The following is a 20,167-nucleotide window of genomic DNA, read 5'->3' as shown; positions in this document are numbered from 1 at the left end:
TCAGGTGTTTCAGGGTGATCTATAAGGCTACCTGGATTGGGGCTCTCCAGAAACAGGATAGGACGCTCCTACCATAGAAAGAGTTCAAAGTCTGTCCTTGGGGAGCTAAGTTATTTACCAAGGAAGGCAACTGAGAATAAACCAGAGCGGAGCACTACAGACTGAATTCAAACTGTCATTCAGAATGGGCAAGTGAGTTTAGCCTCACAGGAAAAGGTCACCATGAGCTACGGTTCTTTGATAGCTGTAAGCTGAGCTGGGAAGGTAACTACAGGGCAAGTCTAGTGAGAGCCAGAATGCTCTCATGTTTGATTCTGTTTTGCATTAGGTAACATACTGTAATATCGACTATCCCAAAACAGGTTTCATAATGTTTAGGTAAAAAGCTGTGGTTCTTAGAAGTACTTTGTGGTGAAAAGAGAAATAAAAAGCATTGATCAACAAGAATCTTTACAAAACTATGCAGGCCTTTCAGGTATTCCAGATCCTGTAACCAAACCTCCCCTGCATTGTTTGTATTACAACTTCAATATTTGATATTGTGATATGCATGTACACGGCAAACATTCCTGCATAATATTGGGATGGGATTAGCAGTAAACTCTGGGAATGCAGTCTATTCCTGACAGAAACTGGATGAGTGAATTCTGAAAAGTAGGTTTGTTAGAAAGCGGGGATTATTCAAGGATATCCCACAGCTGCTTCCTGGTTTTTCTGACGCTCTCAGTCCACAGAAGAATTCAGATTCTGCTTTGCAGAATCTCTGGTGTTAGGTGCCACTGGATGGTCTGTCAAAATCCCTCAGGAAGACCAGCTGCCTGTCTATCCCAATGGTCATCTGTCATCAGTCACCATATACTGTGCAGTATTATCCCCATTGACAATGTATAGGTTGTCTTCCATAGACTCCTGCAAAAGCATTTCATTAGACTTTTTGTACTCTCTAACAGTGCTAAGAATGGGTGCCAACCCCACAGCCTTGGACCTTGTACATAACATGTAGATGCATTTCTCCCTCATGTAAGGAAAGGGTGTCACCAGCCTTTTGTACTATTTGAGCTTTGCCTGTGTACATGTAATGTATAGTTGCAGAAAAGCAGATGTTCCTCGAAATTTAAGTGTATGTACTGCTTAGAAATGCACATGTATAAACAAGCCTACAAACCTATTCAGTAAAATAGAGATGGATTATGTTGCCTTGGGTCCTAAGATTTTTGTGTTTACATATTTTTCTTGTATGTACACAATGTTTCTGGCTCTGAATGTATTCTTCAGCACAATCCAGACCCACCTAGTTACTAGGTTTCTGACTTATTTAGCTTAACTACTAAAACCTTCAGAAATAAAGCCCTAGGTTGTCTAAGAGTCAACATTTGGTTGCAAGCAGTAACAGGCTGATAAGATGAGCACATTTTATTAACTTATAAGTGTTTACATTAAATGAATTTTGGCCTTAGTCTTGGTCAGTGCTGCAGGCAGGGTAAAATGGAAACTGAACTCTTTACCAAGTTTCACCTTAGTGTACTTCAGACTATTAACAAATGTAAGAAAAGCCCTGTTACATACAGTACATCACATGACAATATCTCTGAAGCTAGAATTAAACATGACAGCTAATCGACAATCCTTCTGAAAGCACTGAATTTAACATTTTACTTCTTCAATACAGCATTAAGACTTGTGCTTCACAACAAGTCATTAGCATTCATGTATAGTAATACCAATTAGACAAGCTACTTAGGGTTTTGATTTTGGATTATTTAAGAATTTTACACAGGGAAAGCTGGCGAAGATGTGAGCAGAAGTCACAAAAGTTTGAATTAATCATTTCATTCCACACTAGAAGTCTGATACGTGCATGTTTGCATGTTCTGTTTTTTTTCGCTGATCATGGCTTATGGCAGAACATGACTACTCTACGGACACAACAGTCCTTTGCAGGACAAACAGAAACACGAGGACAACTTATTGACACCAATTAACCTAGCTGGCAGATCTACTGGAAAGTGGGGGAAAAATCCAATTCTCTCAGAAAATTCACAGGCACATGGGGAAGAGCATGCAGACTGCGCAAAATGTTCAGAATCAAACCCAAGAGGCACGAGTCAGGTGTCTGCTAACCATCATGCGACTTAGAAACAAAAGCAATGAACAAGCTATGAAGAGGTCAAAGAGGGCAACATTCCTTTCTGCAGTTTATTTGCACACCTTATCACTTTTTGAATGGTCAAATAAGCCAAATACAGGTATATTAAGACTGTGTCTAATTATTTTGCCATTTTGAAATCCTCATTTTAACATAATATTAAGAAAAGTCAGTTTAATGGTTTTTATTTTTTCCAGTCCATGACTCAGTTGCATTTCCCAATCATTTTTTTTGTTTTTCTCATTATCAGCAGCATATCTTAAATATAATAAATAATTTACTTTTTACTTATTTTACTACTTAATTGCACTATAAAAAGATAAGATGCAAAACAGAGAAATACACTGTAATCCAGGATAGACAATACAGAAAGTACATAATAAGTGATTATAAATTAATATACCCATATCAGTTGCTGTTAATTGAGCTGGTTTCGGCAAAGTACATTGTCTTATAATAAATGGTAGTAACTGTAAATAAACTAAAACGTACAATAAAAACGATAAACGTTCAACACAAGTTTGTTAAGTTGCCACTTCGCAAAAACGTTGTTTTAAGAGGAAGTCATTTCTCTGAAGTTAGCACTGATCTCTTTTTGGATAGTTCTCACACAACTACACAGTTTGTGTTGTTCTGGTGGGTAGCCGCGTCAGCATGCGTAGGCTGCAAAGGAACAAGTAATAGATTTATTCCCTGCTGAAAAGAGAAGAAAGAAAACACAACGTTTCGGCCGTGGAGCCTTCAGTTTGTCTGCTGGCGACTGCAAACATTTATTGCGTGATTGCACAAGGATTTCTACGTGTCAAACTGCCGGACACCAGCACTTCAGAAGCTGAAGACTTTAAATTGAGATACCGTACCTACTGGACACCACACTCCCGCACCGATCTGTCACACGTGTCGGGTTTACAGCCAATAGCTGCTCCGGTACGCAAGAGGTTAAGGCGTGCGTTACACACCTCCCAGCCCCAGCAGGACAAACCAATCAGGACTTTGATAGGGACCTGCTACGCAGGGCCTGTCGCCCGAGATGCTGGCTCGGCTGCGTTGTCCTCTGTTTTCTGTGCGGCAAGTTGTATCATAAGCTCCATGCAACAGTTTAAAAGCACAGCAGGGAAGGTAGGTATGATGTTAGTTCGTGATATGCATGGCGCTTTAATTTGCACGTTATGTTGAACCTCAAACTCGGTTATTATGCATGGGTTGTGCCTCTCGGCTTTTGGGTTTTTCTCGGTTAAAAAAAAAAAAAAAGATGGTGGGGGTCTTGGGGCGGTTACAGACTGTACGTGAAGCTCCTGTCGCGTCGTTTTGCAGATTTATTACTCCAGTCAGTCTGGTTGAAATACGTTAAGGTTCTGCAGAATGGACACGTTTGATGTATTTAATGCGACGAGCAATATGGCAACTTTTTTTGTTTACACTCACCGTGAGCTAATCTGCGTTAGATGCGTCTTGGACAAAACCGGTTCGGCTCTCGCGTTTTAGAGGGGGCATTTTAAAGGTAACATCTTGATTCTCTTTTACCTGTCAATTAAAAAAATATTCGTGCCTTTATTTTTTTTTCTTCGGCCCTGTTTCACGTACTGAACTGGTTTTGGTGGCGTGCATTTAGGTGTTAATAGTAATAACAATGCAATAAAGTAAAGCATGTGTAACCAAAATTATAGTTGCTACATGGCTATTACAGTATTCTTGTTATCATCATGTGTAGAGAACAGCCTTCTCGAATCTTCAGGTATGATTTTATACCCTTAATATGATTATTTCTTTGTTCATCAAGCAGTCATCGTTTGACGAGTTTCTTTAATTTTGTTTTTACGCGGGGTCAGTTGTAAGCACTTTTCCAACCAGTACCGACAATTTTTTCCATAGTGACAAATAGATAAAGCCAATTTTATTTACGTCTGTCTCTTAGTAAAGCAATCGGCGTTTTTTGTTTTACTAACCAGGGATCTAGTTGGAAGTACAGTTTATGGGGCCGGATGGATTTTCGAAGATGCGTTTCAAGAGCAAATGTCAGGAACAGCAGCATGGTGCCAAAATATTTAGGCATTTACCCAGCACTCTGGACGAAGCGCATTTATTTTTAAATCCTCACTAGGCTTCTGCAGGAGAGATACAAACCGCTCTTCAACACAGGTTATTTTTTACAAAAATATATTTTCGAGCTGATATCGCCATCGGTTACTCAGGGAAATACTTAGCACTGATTTCATCTTAAAACGTTGATACAGTACGTACAGGTAGAAGTAGAGAATTTGTAAGTAAAACTTGCTTTGCTTCAAATAATGATGACTTCTGTAAACCATTGAACATTGTCTAAGATTATCTTGAAGGTTACGCAGGCAATACACAGAAACTAGACAATAATATCTGGATGGGCAGGGCATGAAATATGCTTGTTTATTCTGTATCTACAGTGGCAAAAGCATAAGAAAGTCTACAGGTAGACAGGATCTCATCTAACTGGCTGTCCAAAGAAACTGGGGCATTGTTCTGGGTAGCTTGTTCCAGACCCCTCTAAAATGCCTCCTGTTCTCAGTTTTAAATGCACTTCTGTTAAATTGCACATGAAAGCCTCTGATAGGTATATCTCAGTTGATTATGGAGGCTGTTGGACTGACTGTCCGTGCCCTTGAGAAATTGCAGTACTGTATTTGACTTGGACTCTGCCAGTCTTCTATGTTCAAGACTGAAAATAGTAGTTTTGCTTATAAGCACTTTAAAAAACAGTTCCGTACAGTAGAACAATTTTCAAATATATTATTATTTACCGGTAATATAGAAGTAAAACTAGAAAAATAAATATGCCCCCAAAAAATCCAAGAGTGATGCATCTAAATTATAGATTAAGTGCACCCAAATTATACATTAAAGACCTCTGCTGTTACTTCAGTGTTTAAGTGAGTTTTAATAGTGTTGAGAGTCTTCGTGTCTCTAATGGATTTGGGCAACAAGATCTTCGTAGTGCTGCCCTTTACCTCCTGCTAATCAGTAGTGTGTTTATCCAGCCCATTTCTCCTGCAGAACCTCAGTGAGTGGTCATGTGCGTCACTGACTGCCGTAGGGCTGAGGGTAGCGGCATCATGCATGAAAGCTGCTTAATTCCTGCAGTCCCTGGACTTTGAAAGAACGAGTGCACTTTATAAACTCAGTATGCTCCATGTGTCATGTGTGCTGTGTCTATTTATATGCTTATATTCAGAGCACAGTGCTAAAGTGAGCAGCCTCAGTATACAGTTAACTTCAGTTCCCCAAGTGTACAAGCAAACACAGAGACATGTGTTTCTCACAGTGCTGCCCTGTGCTTCAGAATCCAGGCTGTCATGTCGAGAGCTGATATTTTTAGCGCAGGGTCTCGAATTCCTGTGAGGAAAAAGTTCCCGAACAGGTATAGTTTCTTGCTTATTTTTTTTCTTTTGGAGTATTTAGATGTTATACGTGTTAAAGCAGCTTGATTTGAATAATGAAAATCAATATTGTTAAAATGAAGTAACGGTTAACCTTCGTCTTGAACTCATCGTTCCTACTGGCAAAAAAACAACAACATATCAACAACCTAAGGTGGGCTGTTCTGCTCGCTTTGTTATTATAAATTGGTTTGTTTTGTATGATTTCACTTTGATTATTTTGCTTACAAATAAATGTGAATTTCAAAAATGTGTTTCAGCTCATCTTCACCAGGCGTGTATCTGATTGTGTATATTTTTGTTATAGGTCAACTGAAAAGGTATTTTCACAACCCTGAAAGGTTTGCGGCCTGTTGCCATGCTTGTGATCTCCCAGCTGCTCACAGCCACCCGCGCTGGAGAGATCAGGAGGATATGCAGCTCAGCCCTTCAGTGCCGTGCTCGACACCGATGCCTGCGGCCGCCTCAGCACCCCCCCCATGCCGTGAAACTCGCACTGCAGAAAAACTCCAGCGCAGATGGATCACCTGCAGGGCGCTGCCAGTGGAGAATCCAGTCGCGCCCCTACAGAACGTCTTCTGAGCTGCGCTATAACCTGACCCCGCCTCAGGTCAACAGCATTTTAAAGGCCAACGAGTACAGCTTCAAAGTCCCCGAGTTCGATGGGAAGAACGTGAGCCCCGTGCTCGGCTTTGACAGCAACCAGCTGCCGGCCAACGCCCCCATCGAGGACAGGAGGAGTGCTGCCACCTGCCTGCAGACCAGGGGGATGCTCTTGGGGGTGTTCGATGGTCATGCCGGCTGCGCCTGTGCTCAGGCGCTGAGTGAGAGGCTGTTTTATTACATTGCCGTCTCCTTGCTGCCTCAGGAGACGTTACTTGAAATAGAAAATGCTGTGGAGAGCGGGAGGCCTGTGTTGCCCATTTTGCAGTGGCATAAGCACCCTAATGATTATTTTAGCAAGGAGGCTTCTCGGTTGTATTTCAACAGCCTGAGAACATATTGGCAGGAGCTCATTGACCTCAACAGCGGAGAGACGCCAGACATTAAAGAGGCTCTGATTAACGCGTTTAAGCGGCTGGATAGTGACCTTTCCCTAGAAGCTCAAGTTGGCGATCCTAACTCCTTCCTCAACTACTGGGTGCTTCGCGTGGCGTTCTCCGGGGCCACGGCCTGCGTCGCGCACATCGACGGCGTCGATCTGCACGTGGCCAACACCGGCGACGGGCGGGCCGTGCTCGGCGTGCAGGAGGACGACGGGTCGTGGTCCGCGCTGACCTTGTCGAACGACCACAACGCGCAGAACGAGGAAGAGATCAGGCGTGTCCAGTCGGAGCATCCCAAGAACGAAGAAAAGACGGTCGTCAAGCAGGACCGGCTGCTCGGCCTGCTGATGCCCTTCAGGGCCTTCGGAGACGTGAAATTCAAGTGGAGCATTGAGCTCCAGAAGCGGGTCCTGGAGTCTGGGCCTGACCAGCTCAATGAAAACGAGCACACAAAGTTCATCCCACCGAACTATCACACTCCCCCCTACCTCACCGCCGAGCCTGAGGTCATTCACCACAGATTAAGACCCCAAGACCGTTTCCTGGTCCTGGGAACTGACGGCTTATGGGAGACGATGCACAGACAGGAAGTGGTGAGGATTGTGGGCGAATATCTCACGGGGGTTCACCTCCAGCAGCCAATCACAGTGGGAGGCTACAAGGTGACCCTCGGCCAGATGCAGGGGTTGCTGATGGAGCGAAGGGCTCTGGTGTCGTCTGTCTTCGAAGATCAGAACGCAGCCACTCATCTTATAAGGCACGCGGTGGGGAACAATGAGTTTGGAACGGTAGACCACGAGCGTCTTTCAAAAATGTTGAGCCTACCAGAAGAGCTGGCCCGCATGTACAGGGATGACATCACCATTATCGTTGTCCAGTTCAACTCCCATGTCATTAGTGCGCAGAATAAGCCCGGGGGAGGAGACTCGCCTTAAGGATTGAATTTTCCTAATGGCAGAGATGAAATTCAAACATCTTGTGTGTTATTTGCACAGTTAACTTGGAGGTCATATTCTAATGTAATGTTACTCATTCAGTCCCATTTTACCCAGCAATAACATGCAGAAGAGAACGACTGGCTATAGTTATATATATATGTTGTAGGAACTCCCAAAATTAGACAATTGTGTGGAATGTAGCCGCTCCTTCTCCAGAGCAGCAGGGACAAGGAGATGTCGGTTACCTGCAGCTCGTTGGCCATACATTATTTGAGAGTAATGTAGTTATGTATTGAGAAACACTTCTGAACCTATTATATTATTTATTTGGTTTCTCTGTGGCTATTGCTAGAATCCTGTCACTAATTAATCAAGCAAAAAATGTTACATCTAAAAGGGCAGGCTATTTTTCAAAGCTCATATTTTATCTGTCTTCCATTATCATTATATGTATGAACGAGTGCATTATTCATATCTTCTGAAGACGTTTCTGTGAAAATTGCAAAAGTTCTTTCCCAGAATATGCCCTTTCGCTTCTAATTTCAGCTGTCATTGACCGCCTTTTTTTTCCTGTAAAAGAGGGATGAAACAAGTTCATCATTTATTTTATCAACACATTGCATATTCCTCATGCTTTTTAAGATTAATTTTAAGGTGTTCGTTTTGCTGGTGTTCAGCACAATGAGGATTCCATAAAAAAATAATGCTATGTGAATTTGTCTATGCAATAATTGACTTACACATCAATCATATTTGTCACCAAAGCAGATGCAGCCTTATTGAAAGCAAGGTGTGCCTTTGTACCTGGAGCAAGTCTGTCACAACTTTCTGACAATTAGAAATTCTTGTAAAGCGTAAATTCCTATCCTTGTTCGATACCTCTGATTATGAATCAGACATTTTTAATGCATACATTTTCCTTGTCATTGTGCAGTAGACTAAACAACCCAGATGGTTGGTGCATTTCTGTGGTGGATGAATTAAGTAAAAAATACAATGGAAGGAAGATGCGCAGAAGGAAGATGGCCCCGAGTGAAGACTATACTTTGCTTGGTGAAGTGACAGGTGTTACACCAGGGAATCGAAGTGTTCTTAAAGAACATTTGAAATAGCACTTTCCTTGAGGGTTGTCATTGAGTCCAGTTGAGCCCTAAAATTTCTTCAGTGCTTTATCCAAATTCTTTCATTGGTCAGGACTCTCCAGTTTGTTAAATAGACGGTCTTGGTAGCAGGCAGTATTTTGTTGGTTTGAGGAGTATGGGACTGTTTTCTGTTCCCTTCCCTGGACAAAGCGATCCCCAGATCCCCAGATCCAAATCCTGTTTAAAACGGTCAGAAGGTGGAGCTCAAGCCCACGCACCTGTACCCTCGTCAGAGGTTTGTGGAATACACTCCCCATTCAACACATGTGAACACTCCACATGTGAACACTCTACATTCTGTCTGGGCTGTGCGTGCTGCTTGCAGGTGCCCACCACTTCAAGGCCAATGCTATCTTCACCTTTATGGGAGTTCTGGTGCCAGGTGTTATCCTGGTCTCCTCACTCTGCTATCCAGTGGGGAGTACAAAATTGCTTTCTGGAGAATGGAGGAAATCATTTAGAGGAGCTGTAGGGATGAGTCCTTTTTCTCGACAGCTTGGCGTGCGGGCAGGTGCATCCATTGCACACCTGCTGGTGGTAGCATCAGCTACACAACATCCTAATATGCTGTATTTGTCTGCTGAATGTACATTTTGCTATGTCTCCTCATACAGACTACAGAGCCTAAAACAGACTGTTGGTGAAATTCAGACTGAGCAAATTTGTCTCAACAATGACAGCGTCAGGAATATTAAACTCCTCGCATGTTTTGCGCACAAGAATTCTGTATATATTTTGAACATAAATACATATGCCTATATTCAAGCAGAATGTTGTTCTAGCATGGTCTTAATTCTTTTAGACCCTGATCGAAGAGTAACCTCTCTGAAGATCTAGAACATTTTGCTGGTGTACTGTCAGGTTGAAATGTTTCGCTGGGATGAGGCTGCGTTTTTCATATGATGTTTTCAGCACTTCAGGGCTACACTCCAATACAATGGTTTGAGCAGAACCAGCACTTTATCGTTAGTGTAATAAAAATGATAGTCATTTCATTTGGGGTTTCAATAATAAAAATAAGTATGTTTTGTAAATAAAAATAACATTTTTGTTTAACTTGTTATACCTCCTAGGTTGTATTGGCTTAATATGATGCAGCCTTACTTAGCACTCCAACCCAGAGATGGGGACAATTCATGTGTTGTCTGTTTTAGACACTGTGATTGTCAAGATCGAGTGACGAGATTGTGAATCAGTGGAATGTGATACATGTTGTAGTACACGTAAGTTGCATTTTACTATCGATTGCAATTTACTATGGCTTTCGTATAAGTAAGATTTTTTGTTAGCCTTTAAAAAAAGCTTCAGGATTTAGGTATTCAAATTGGTCAAAGTTATTGTAGAAATGGTTATACCGAGACTAGTAGAATAACTCTACGTTGCATGGAGGCAAGTGTATTATTAACATATTAATGTATGTTAACAGTGACAATTACAGATTGTTTTAGAAGTGTTCTTCTGGTACAGAAATATTACTTATATATCCCTCCTTCTTGAATGCTGTAGGTCAGTTGCGCATACCTGGGACTTTAATGAGGTGACCTTGCCTTTCTGTCCTAAGTGTTCATTTCTGTTATGTTTTAATGTCCCATAATTATTTTGTCAATAATAATTGAACACAACTTGCTAATGATTTTGGTAAATATATTTTGTTTTTATTCTCATTGTTTCAGAAAACATATGTTTTAAAAATATTTTTCCTGAATATATTGCTGGAAAAAATGTAAATATATTCTCTGTTGCTATTATGAAGATGAAAACATGAAGATAATGAATTGTTTAGTCATTTTGATGGTTTTAACAGAATTTAATAGCCCTTTTTTAATGATGCATGGAGATTTGATTGTGACATTCCTTAGTCCCTGTTTTATTACTTTTCTGAATGTTGATCAGGGTGTGACCTTGGAGTATTTACTGTTCATCTATGATCATGGATTGGAAAGGATGAATTTTAAAATCCACTTCTACTTAGTTTCACTTGGTGAGATTTGAAAAGAAACATAAAACATTGACTGTAAAGACATTCAAGGATGTGTACAGTAACTTCAATTTTTTGATTGGACAGTCTGCTAAAGGTTATATTTTAACCTGGTTGGCAGAACTAGTTTAAATGTGGATATTTGTCAACAGGACTCTTGCAGTTACTGAAATATGAATGTAAATTATCAGGCCTACAGCAAGTTGTTTATGGAGTGTTTACACACGAGCATACATTATTATCAAAATATATGACAGAAACTGGAATGTTTGACAAAGGTTTGCAACTGCTCATTGTTTGAAGCGTAAGACAAATGTCAGTCATACCTGTACAATTTTATATTACAATAAACTGTAAGAAAACTAACAAAGTACCTTTTATTTTCAAAATACAGTGTTTGAAATTTATCTAGAGGAGAGTTTTTAAAAAGGGTTGTACTAAAATTGTACATATATTGCCTCGCAAAACTATTGACCCCCATATTTTTAATTCGAAATAAAATATGGCATTTTTCAAATGAAATTCATTCCAAACCATAACGCTGTTGTATGTGAAGGAGTTTGAATGTCTGCAGAAAGTACAAAATGATATTTTCTAGTTTGGTAATTGCTGAAGTTTTCTGCCCCTAAATCAATCAAACACCTTTGATGGCAGTCGGTGCCAGTATTTTTGTATAGTTGTATGCCAGTTTTGCCCAGTGAGGTGGTGTGATTATGTTTATTGTTACTGGCACCTTTGTCCCTCTTCAGACAGGTTTACTGGGGGTAGTTGATGGATTGTAAACCTCACCATGCAATACATTTCCTATTGGACTGAAGTCAGAGCCCTGAGAGAGGACATTCACTCTGTTTTTGTCAGACCACTCCAATGTGGTTTTTGCGTTGGCCATATTTGTCTTGCAGAAATGTGAGGTTTTTTTACACAGTTTTAGATTTTGGGTGATCCCTGTGATGTGCCCCTGATTGGCGCCATCTATTTTCCCCCACGTTTTTTGGCAGGCTACCCCAGTCCCTGCTGATGAAAAGTATTTCAGCAACCTAATAGTCATACAGTAAACATTGATCATAAAACCTTCTGCCACATGTCTGAAGATGACCTCACTTGAGATTCAGTCTGAATGTTTTTCAGTTAAGGGTTCTTATCTTGCCTTGCTGTCATACAGACAGGTCTTGTGTTGGGAGTGGGATATTGTCAATGTATGAGCAGTGACTCCCATTTAAGACATAGAAGTTTGCAGCTCTTTCACAGTTGGCTTCACATTTGCATTCCTAACCAGTTAGTTTGAAAGTGTGGGCTTACAGTATCTAGTAGTCTGGGTAGGATGATGCACAATCCAGACATTAATGTTGGACGTCACTGTACTTACACAGAAAGGTAACCTTCTTCTGCTATGTGACTCTCTTCCACTTTTTTACTGATATTTTTTCAAACGTTCCTTGGTCTTAAAGATTGATGTATTGTGTCACTGCGAGTTGTGATTAGGAATTCATGATCTGAAGGAATTTACAGAGACACCCAGTTACTCCAATGCAAAGTTAAACCACATTGCGTACAGACAAATCCATTAATTTTGTGACTTTTGGAATTAACCTTTTTAGCTGGACTGATTTATGGTTGCTGTAGTAAATGAGTTTAATACTTACACCATTGAAAATCTTCTAGTTCTCTTGAGAAACGTTATTGACATATCGGCATTTTTATCATTATCAGTTTGGATGCTGATTTTGTCGTTTCTAAATATAAAGTCCTGTATGAAAATGTGGGAATTCTAGATGGCAAAAAAGTGTGGAGCCATTACAGGGGGTGAATATTTTTGCAAGGTACTGTACTGTACAACAATTATCATTGATTTTTCTCATACAAAATCTGATGTCTTCTAATTAGTAGTTTATATTCAAGCTCATTTTCTTTGCATACAAAGCTGGATAGGAAGAGGACAACTTTTAAATAAAATGGTTCTTTTAAACATGCCGGATTTTATTTTTAATGTACAAATGAACACATTGAGGTGATCATTTTTAAAACGTAGGCACTTAACAGTCATCACCTGCCTTAGCAAGTTCTGCGGTTCCACAAGAGAGACAAGACATTGACTAACGAGTTATGACAAACCAATATCGCAGAAGATCTGATGAGCTGAAAGTTTGACCTATCTGCTGAGGTGGGACTTTTAACTAGGGGTGAGGCAATATGACCAGAAAAGTAAAGTAACAGTCTATTCTGGTAAAGGTTTCTTAGGACAAATGTATGCTTACTTCCTTAAGGTTATTTACACTTCTTTTAAATGGAGCTGTTACATTTGTTGTATGGGGGAAAAAAGTTCTGTAACTATTGTGTATGTAAGCGAAAAGTGTGCTTTTACTGCGTGTTATTATTTTGTATTCATATGTTTTAATAAAATACAGAACAAAGACTTTGTGTTGTGTAGTGGAATTTCTCCAGGGCCTGTGTAACCCTAACTGGTCACTGAAGGTCAGTCCTTTAGAGCCTCGCTGTGATTTTTTTTTCTTTGATTCTCTAAACCCATAAACAGTGGTACTACATGAGCTCGAGCTGGAATCACTCTCTGAAAGGGGAATGGTATATTGCTTCCTTGATCCACTCCAGTGTTCCAAATCAAAGGCCTGAAAAGATCCCGAAGCTGCTTGTTGTTACTGTCAAGAAGTTACAGAATAAACCTTACCTGTTCTAAAGCAAGTGTTTTGGATATGAAATGCTTTTTTTCTGTAATACCTGAAGAGTTGGAGAATCAAGAAAAGTCTAAGTGCCACATTGTTAAGGGAAAATGAGAAACATCTGCTCCTGGTATCTTTTTTTTTTAGGCACAGTGTTTGATTAATTGCATACCATGTGGTTTTATTGAGTGTGACCAATTGACTTTATGGTTTAGTTCAGCTGAGTCAGCTGTCAGTTTTGTTTTAACAGCATTTCGGCATTAAATGTAAAGCCAGGTGGTAGTTCAGTGACATCAAATCACGTCCTTAATTTTTCTATCTAGTTTTTCATTGTTTGGTATGAAATGCATTCCAGGATCTGGTATTTGCTTTGATATTACTAGAGTATCTATTTGATATAGTAATATTTGTAATAGCAGGAATACAAAAAAAAATACTTGGGATAGTTAAATTAAGTTAATATGACCCATTTCCTTTATATTGGGAATGTACTGCCCCGCCCTGATCTGTTATTTTTTCTGAGTCTGAAAACAATGGAATATTACATGGCAGTGAGATAAAAGGATTCCCGGATGTAAACCCTTTCTGATGGCGATTCTGAATTACAGTTTGGTTCCTTTGCGCCCTCTTCAGGTTGCAAGAAACATAGCATCTTGAGGGCTGCTGATTCCAAATTTGTATTTAGCAATAGACTCTGAAATGAATATGGATGATGTTCTGTATTTCTAGTATTTCTAAAATCTGCTCTGTTTTGCTAATCACTCTGATGCACCAAAATATAATGGGTATTATTTGAAATTGCTTACAAAATAAAATATTACTAAAATTATTTAAAAATGCACAACTACCTGTTCGCAATTTCACCCGTCTTCCATCACCTTAGTGTAAATAGGACAATGTAAATTGGAAATGCTGAAGGAAAATTATTGTTTTTTAACAACAGGGTGACCTGAATTGTCAGTTCTCGGATCATTGCTTTTAGTTTTTGCATATTTAATTATTGTTTATTACATTGGTGCCCATTCCTTATAGAAAACAACCATTGTAAGGCGGATATGCGGTGAAACTGTATTTCATTAGTGTTTCATTCTAGTTTCCTACTAGAAGCAATTAATCTGGTATTGCAGTATTAATTTTTTAATCGTATTACTTTGTGTGTTGTACCCCCAAAAAATGAACACTTGTTGATTAGTGTTCACGTTGTACAGTATATAAAACATGACCACTGACAATTTTGAAAAGGTCAGACTTTGTATGAAAGGATTGCTTGCCTTTAAGATCTGGCACGTGAGATTCTTGACAGCTTTACTTACCGTATTCATGAAGAGGTCAGACGCAGGCTGCTGTCAGCAAAACTACATACACAGTTTCGCAGAAAGATTATCCTGCAAGATTTGCATTGCAGGATTAATTTAACTTCTTCTACACATCTTGGATTTCAGTATGCAACTCATTGCCAGGATATGTAAGGGTTCAGCAAGGCATACATAAATCTTGTATGGCTGGAGACATGAAAGATATTCAGATACATCAGTTCTTGGCATAGTTACAAAATAAATAACTAAAGACAATTATTTTGTCTTTGGAAATAAAATGTAATTATTGCTGAAAATGCTATTACATTATTACTATTTTAGGAAAAGATTAAAGACAGGGAGGAGATGAAATTTAGAGATTGGGATACAGTTTAAGTGGCCTTCTTCAGAATAAACTTTTAAACACAAAGCAGAGCACACAAGTGGAAACTGCTGCATCAAAACAGGAGGATTAAGCAAATAGTGTAGATTCAGGCAAATGAAATTCAAAAAGTTGGAGCCGAAACACAAAATTGCAACAGGCAATAATGCATGTATTGTAAGTAGCGAAAATAAACTATTAATACAAACACTCTGAAAATAAGGACAAATTAAAGGAATTAAGTAGATGTTACAGTATGTGGGCATTTACATAATATAGAAATGGAGAGAGGCAAGAAAAAACACAAACAAATGTGATCTATAGTTAAAAGATCAGGATTTTAACACAAGCAGAAGCCATCTGGAAATGCCTTTAAAACTGAGAATACAGGCAGTGTGAAAGTGGCCTCCTCTCGTTTGTCACTGTGCTTATGTTCTTGTGTCAGAAGTACAGTCTGCAGCTAGAATGACAGTAAAGGGCAGAGTTAGGCTGCTGGTTGAATCTATGGCTATAGTTCTGCTGAGAATTAAGGTTCGAGTTAGCAGGTTAAGGTTAGGGTTAAGTAAGGCTGCACTTCATTTTTTCACACAAAAATAGCAAAGATATTGAATGCTGGCAATTTTTTTATTTAATAATGACAAAGTAGATTTTGTGTGTGTTATTTGTCAAATGATATTAATTTTAGGTACTATCTGGACTTGGGTAGCACAAGGTGAAGGTCAGATATGGCTAAATATGTTATACCATAAAATCTTAAGAGGCTGTACTTTTTCACCAAGGAATGCCATAAATGTTAGAATTGTCTAATGGGCCTAATCTTTGCAATTAAAAACCTTTTTAATCCAAGTTTAATTTGTGGGGTTCAATGAAATTGAATGTCATTATAGACATAAATGATGTTCTCAAGCATGTTATTTTTAGTATTGTAACACTAAGATGTTATAGAATTCTGTAACAAGAGTATGTCCTTTTGAAATTAAAATATAATTATAACAGAAGGCAATGATTATTTCTTAATTACCTATGTAACCTTTTCATAGATTTCATAGAGTAAAGATTAGATAAAAAGGTGGTGAACAAGTTTTCTGAATTGAACAATAGAAGTTTAAATAAAGAAAGCAAACAGAATTTAGCATCAAATGCTCAAATTGTTTTTCTTGGGAAAAAAAATGTTCTTCATTTGATCATTTTTGATGCACTGACTGGGGACGTATGTTTTTCCTGTTCTTTTTGTGGCTAATTCTTTAGTGCTACAAATACCAGCACATTTTAAAGCCAGGTTTTTTTCTCTTAAGCTCTTGCAACAATTGTTAAATTGACTGTATTAATAACTAAAATCACTAGGTGGCAGCCAAAAGCTTAAATTTAGCCAAATTGGGCTTCAAATCTCAAATGGAATATACAGCTTTGTGATAATGGATAGAATCTAAAATAATTCTTTACACTTATATAGTGCTTTTCTTGACACTCCACTCAAAGCACTTTACAGATAATGGGGACCCCTCCACCACCACCAATGTGCAGCACCACCTCAGCTATCAGTGGGGAGGAGTGATGGAGCCAATTCATAGATGTGGATTATTAGGAGGCCATGATTGGTAAAGGCCACTGGGAAATTTGTTCAGGAAGCCGGGATAACACCCCTACTCTTTTCAAGAAACACCCTGGGATTTTTAATTAGCACAGAGAGTCAGGACCTCAGTTTTATGTCTCATCCGAAGGACAGTGCCTTTTTACAGTATAGTGTCCCCATTTCTATATGGGGGCATTAGCCAGCAGCCATATCACTCTGCAACTCACAACTGGCAGCCCACTGAAGCTCAGCAGGTGTGAGCCTCGTCAGTACCTGGATGGGAGACCTCCTGGGAAAAACTAAGGTTGCTGTGGGAAGAGGTGTTAGTGGGGCCAGCAGGGGGCGCTCACCCTGCGGTCCATGTAGGCATAATGCCCCAGTATAGTGACGGGGACACTATATTGTAAACAGGCACCATCCTTTGGATGAGACGTAAAACCGAGGTCCTGACTCTCTGTGGTCGTTAAAAATCCCAGGGCATTTCTCGAAAAGAGTAGGGGTGTAACCCCGGCGTCCTGGCCAAATTTCACATTGGCCCTTACCAATCATGGCCTCCTAATAATCCCCATCTATGAACGGGCTTCATCACTCTGTTTTCCCCCCCCCCCACTGAGAGCTGGTGTGTGGTGAGTGTTCTGGTGCACTACGGCTGCTGGCACATCACCCAGCTGGGGGCTGCACACTGGTGATGGTGGAGGGGAGTCCCCATTACCTGTAAAGTGCTTTGAGTGAAGTGTCCAGAAAAGCACTATATAAGTGTACAATATATATAAGATATATAAGCAATTATTATTATTATTATTATTATTAGGACCCACATAGACCAAAGGGTGAGTGCCCCTGCTGGCCTCATTAACACCTCTTCCAGCAGCCTTAGTTTTTCCCAGGTAGTGACCAGGCTCACACCTACTGAGCTTCAGTGGGTTGCCGGTTAGGAAAAGCTAAGCTTGCTGCTGAAAAAGGTGTTAGTAGGACCAGTAGGGGGACACTATACTTTAAAAAAGGTGCCATCCTTAGGTTGAAATGTAAAACTGAGGTCTTGATTCTCTATGCTCATTAAAAAGAGTGCCTGGTTTTGAAACTTTGTGTCTCAGCTGAGTCTCGAAGGCATAAGGACAGCCACAGCAGAATATCAAGAGTCCTACAGCAGAATTCTTCCTTTGAAACCTCAACTCTGCTTATACAACTGGCTGGCTATATAACTTGGTTTTAGCAGGAACATGCCATAACCACTGGCATGCCAATATTAGGTTAAGATTATCGGCCTGTAATTGTTGTTTTTTTTCCAGAAAACCCTCATCTCAGCACATAAAAATACATTGATCTAGTTTTCCTCTTCATCAATCGCAGTTGAATAATGAGGACAGAAAGTCAACAATGGGAGTGCATTAAAACCAAACCTGAGAACAGGAGGCACTTCTTAGTGCAAAGGGTTGTAGTAGTGTGGAACGAGCTGCCCAGCCACATTGTAGAAGCAATGTGGATGAGATCCGTGGGCCAATAGATTACTAACAACCAAATAGGCTTGATGGGCCAAATGGCCTCCTCTCCTTTGTAAACTTTCTTATGTTCTTATGAATTCACACTGGATTGACTTTAACCAATGTCCAACCAAACCACCTTAGAGTGCCTACTGTCTGTCTTGTAGAGTATTAAAAGATGATTGATTGATAGGCACGTTTGAGGAACCTGGATGAAATTCACTGTGGAATACCCACGAAAGTAAGAAATGGTCCGGGTGACCAAATAGTGACTGATGCTCTTCCTCCCTTTTACAACTTGATGTATTGAAAAAAAAAAATCCTGTGCTTTTCTTATCTTTAACAAACATTTGCCATTTGCCATCTGTCTCCAAGGCCTGGGAACCTTCCAGTTCCAAGCAAAAAAAAACATCATATAGAACAAATAAGACAAGAAGTTTCTCTACTTTTTCACAAACCAAATTAGATGGAGCAATACAACAAATATACTTTCAGTAAATAAGGGGGAAGTCTTATTATTAAAGAGATCAGTTCAATCAATCTTCAAACCTAAGTATTTTGGCTCTTTTCCTTGTTGTTCGGCCTTAAAGAAGCCCGTGTTGGAGACTGCAGAGCCTGAAATTCCCCAGGCCTGCTGCTGGGACCCATCAACCACTCTGTCCTGCTCCAGCTGGGCTGACAGAATTTCAGTGGACTCCAGGAGGACCTGGAGAGGGCACAGTCCAACAGTAGAGAACCAACTGCATGTGCAAAGTCAGCTAGGCCCCTCAAGTGGGGACTAGTCTTATTAACTCTTAATTAATAAACTTCAGATAGGTTTACAGATTCGTCTTCATTTCTGACACCTCAAAAAGGCACCCTGGTTCGAGCTTCCAGACAGAGTTGCCTTTGGGAGCAAAGCATCATAACACAGAAGGAGCCTATTCTGCTAAACCCAAAAGCTGGTGCTCTGCAGGGCTGATTCTGTACACTTACTGTGCCAGTCCACACAGGGAAGCTGTAGTATAGCAAATTAAATACATTTTTTAAAATTTACACTCCTCCATCAATTAGAATGCAGTTCTGCTTAATTGACTGCTTAATTTTTGATGATCCCTGTCCCGAGTATATAGTATATCGCTGATGGAACAGACACAGAAAAGATGGAAATAATTTAATCCTGCTACACTGGATAGGGAGGGAAATTATCATCCTTTACAGATTGTAGAGGTTATACTTTTACTCTGCTTCAGGCAGAGATTCTTTCTGGAGGAAGCACCAGGGACTTACAGTAGCATTTCCTAGCAGGTATCTCAGCCTCCATCCCAAACTACTGTATATGATTTGTCAGTGAGCCCAAATGCTGCTGAGATAAATGTAATTTAACTTTCCCTGAACAAACCTCATTAGGATCACCTCAGTGGTAAGGCCTTCAATAGTCTTCTTAAAGATATTCTCTCACTGTGTGAATTATTAAGATGCTCTAAACTGCTTCATTAAAGGTAAATCTTTTAGTCTAATCATTAACTGGGATTGTAATATTTTGTGAAGATATTTACCATTACCATGTTCTGCTGCATTTATTTGTAAATGTTAACCTTGAAAAGTGAGTCTACTGTACATTGTAATACATTTAAAGCCCTGTTTCATAATGAAAACTTTGGTGAATTGAATTTCAGACATGCAGAAATTATTCTTCAATAAATTTAAATAAAGTTCAGTAAACCATGGAACAATAAAATCTATCGTACTTTCACACAGTACAATAACAATGTAGAGTATACAGAACCTCATTGGTCTTTGGACTGTCTCCAAAGTGCTCAATCTTTTCTATGGCTGGTTTACACTTTTCCAGTGACCTCATGGAACATTTTGATGATTTTTGTGCCAGAATTAGGTCATCTTCATCTTAGCTGTTTTCTCCATGACTTAGAAGAGAGGCCATACTAAAAAGGCTCAGAAATGTTAGTTTTCATCAAGTGTAATGACATTATATTATTATAAATGGTACAAGTCCATCTTCTACAATTATATATATATATTTGTATTGGACAGTTACATTGGACGTTTGTGTGAATTCAAATAATGTAGCAGCTCAGAATGTCCGAAGTTTACAACCTCT

General features: G+C 39.6%; 1 protein-coding gene across 4 annotated transcripts; it reads left to right on the top strand.

Moving 5' to 3' along the window:
- The first annotated feature begins 3,141 nt into the window (after positions 1-3,141).
- On the top strand, positions 3,142-13,072 carry pdp1 (pyruvate dehydrogenase phosphatase catalytic subunit 1). Of its 4 annotated transcripts, none has more exons than XM_088929640.1 (2): positions 3,142-3,265; positions 5,864-13,072. In XM_088929640.1, exon 2 carries the CDS (start codon positions 5,915-5,917, stop codon positions 7,535-7,537), a length of 1,623 nt encoding a protein of 540 aa, XP_088785766.1. In that variant the 5' UTR covers positions 3,142-3,265; positions 5,864-5,914; the 3' UTR covers positions 7,538-13,072. The 4 variants fall into 4 exon arrangements, with proteins under 4 accessions (XP_088785766.1, XP_088785769.1, XP_088785767.1 ...); XM_088929643.1 differs by lacking the exon at positions 3,142-3,265 and adding an exon at positions 3,565-3,647; XM_088929641.1 differs by lacking the exon at positions 3,142-3,265 and adding an exon at positions 3,667-5,537.
- The last annotated feature ends 7,095 nt before the right edge of the window (positions 13,073-20,167 follow it).

The sequence above is a fragment of the Atractosteus spatula genome, chromosome 12, assembly GCF_055471065.1.
Source record: "Atractosteus spatula isolate fAtrSpa1 chromosome 12, fAtrSpa1.hap1, whole genome shotgun sequence".
NCBI lineage: Eukaryota > Metazoa > Chordata > Actinopteri > Semionotiformes > Lepisosteidae > Atractosteus > Atractosteus spatula.
Note: the sequence above shows the minus strand (reverse complement) of the source record. Positions and strands in the feature narration are given on the sequence as shown.

Coding starts and splice junctions, on each gene's coding strand:
- pdp1 (XM_088929640.1), top strand. CDS start 5,915: ATGCTTGTGATCTCCCAGCTGCTCACAGCCACCCGCGCTGGAGAGATC.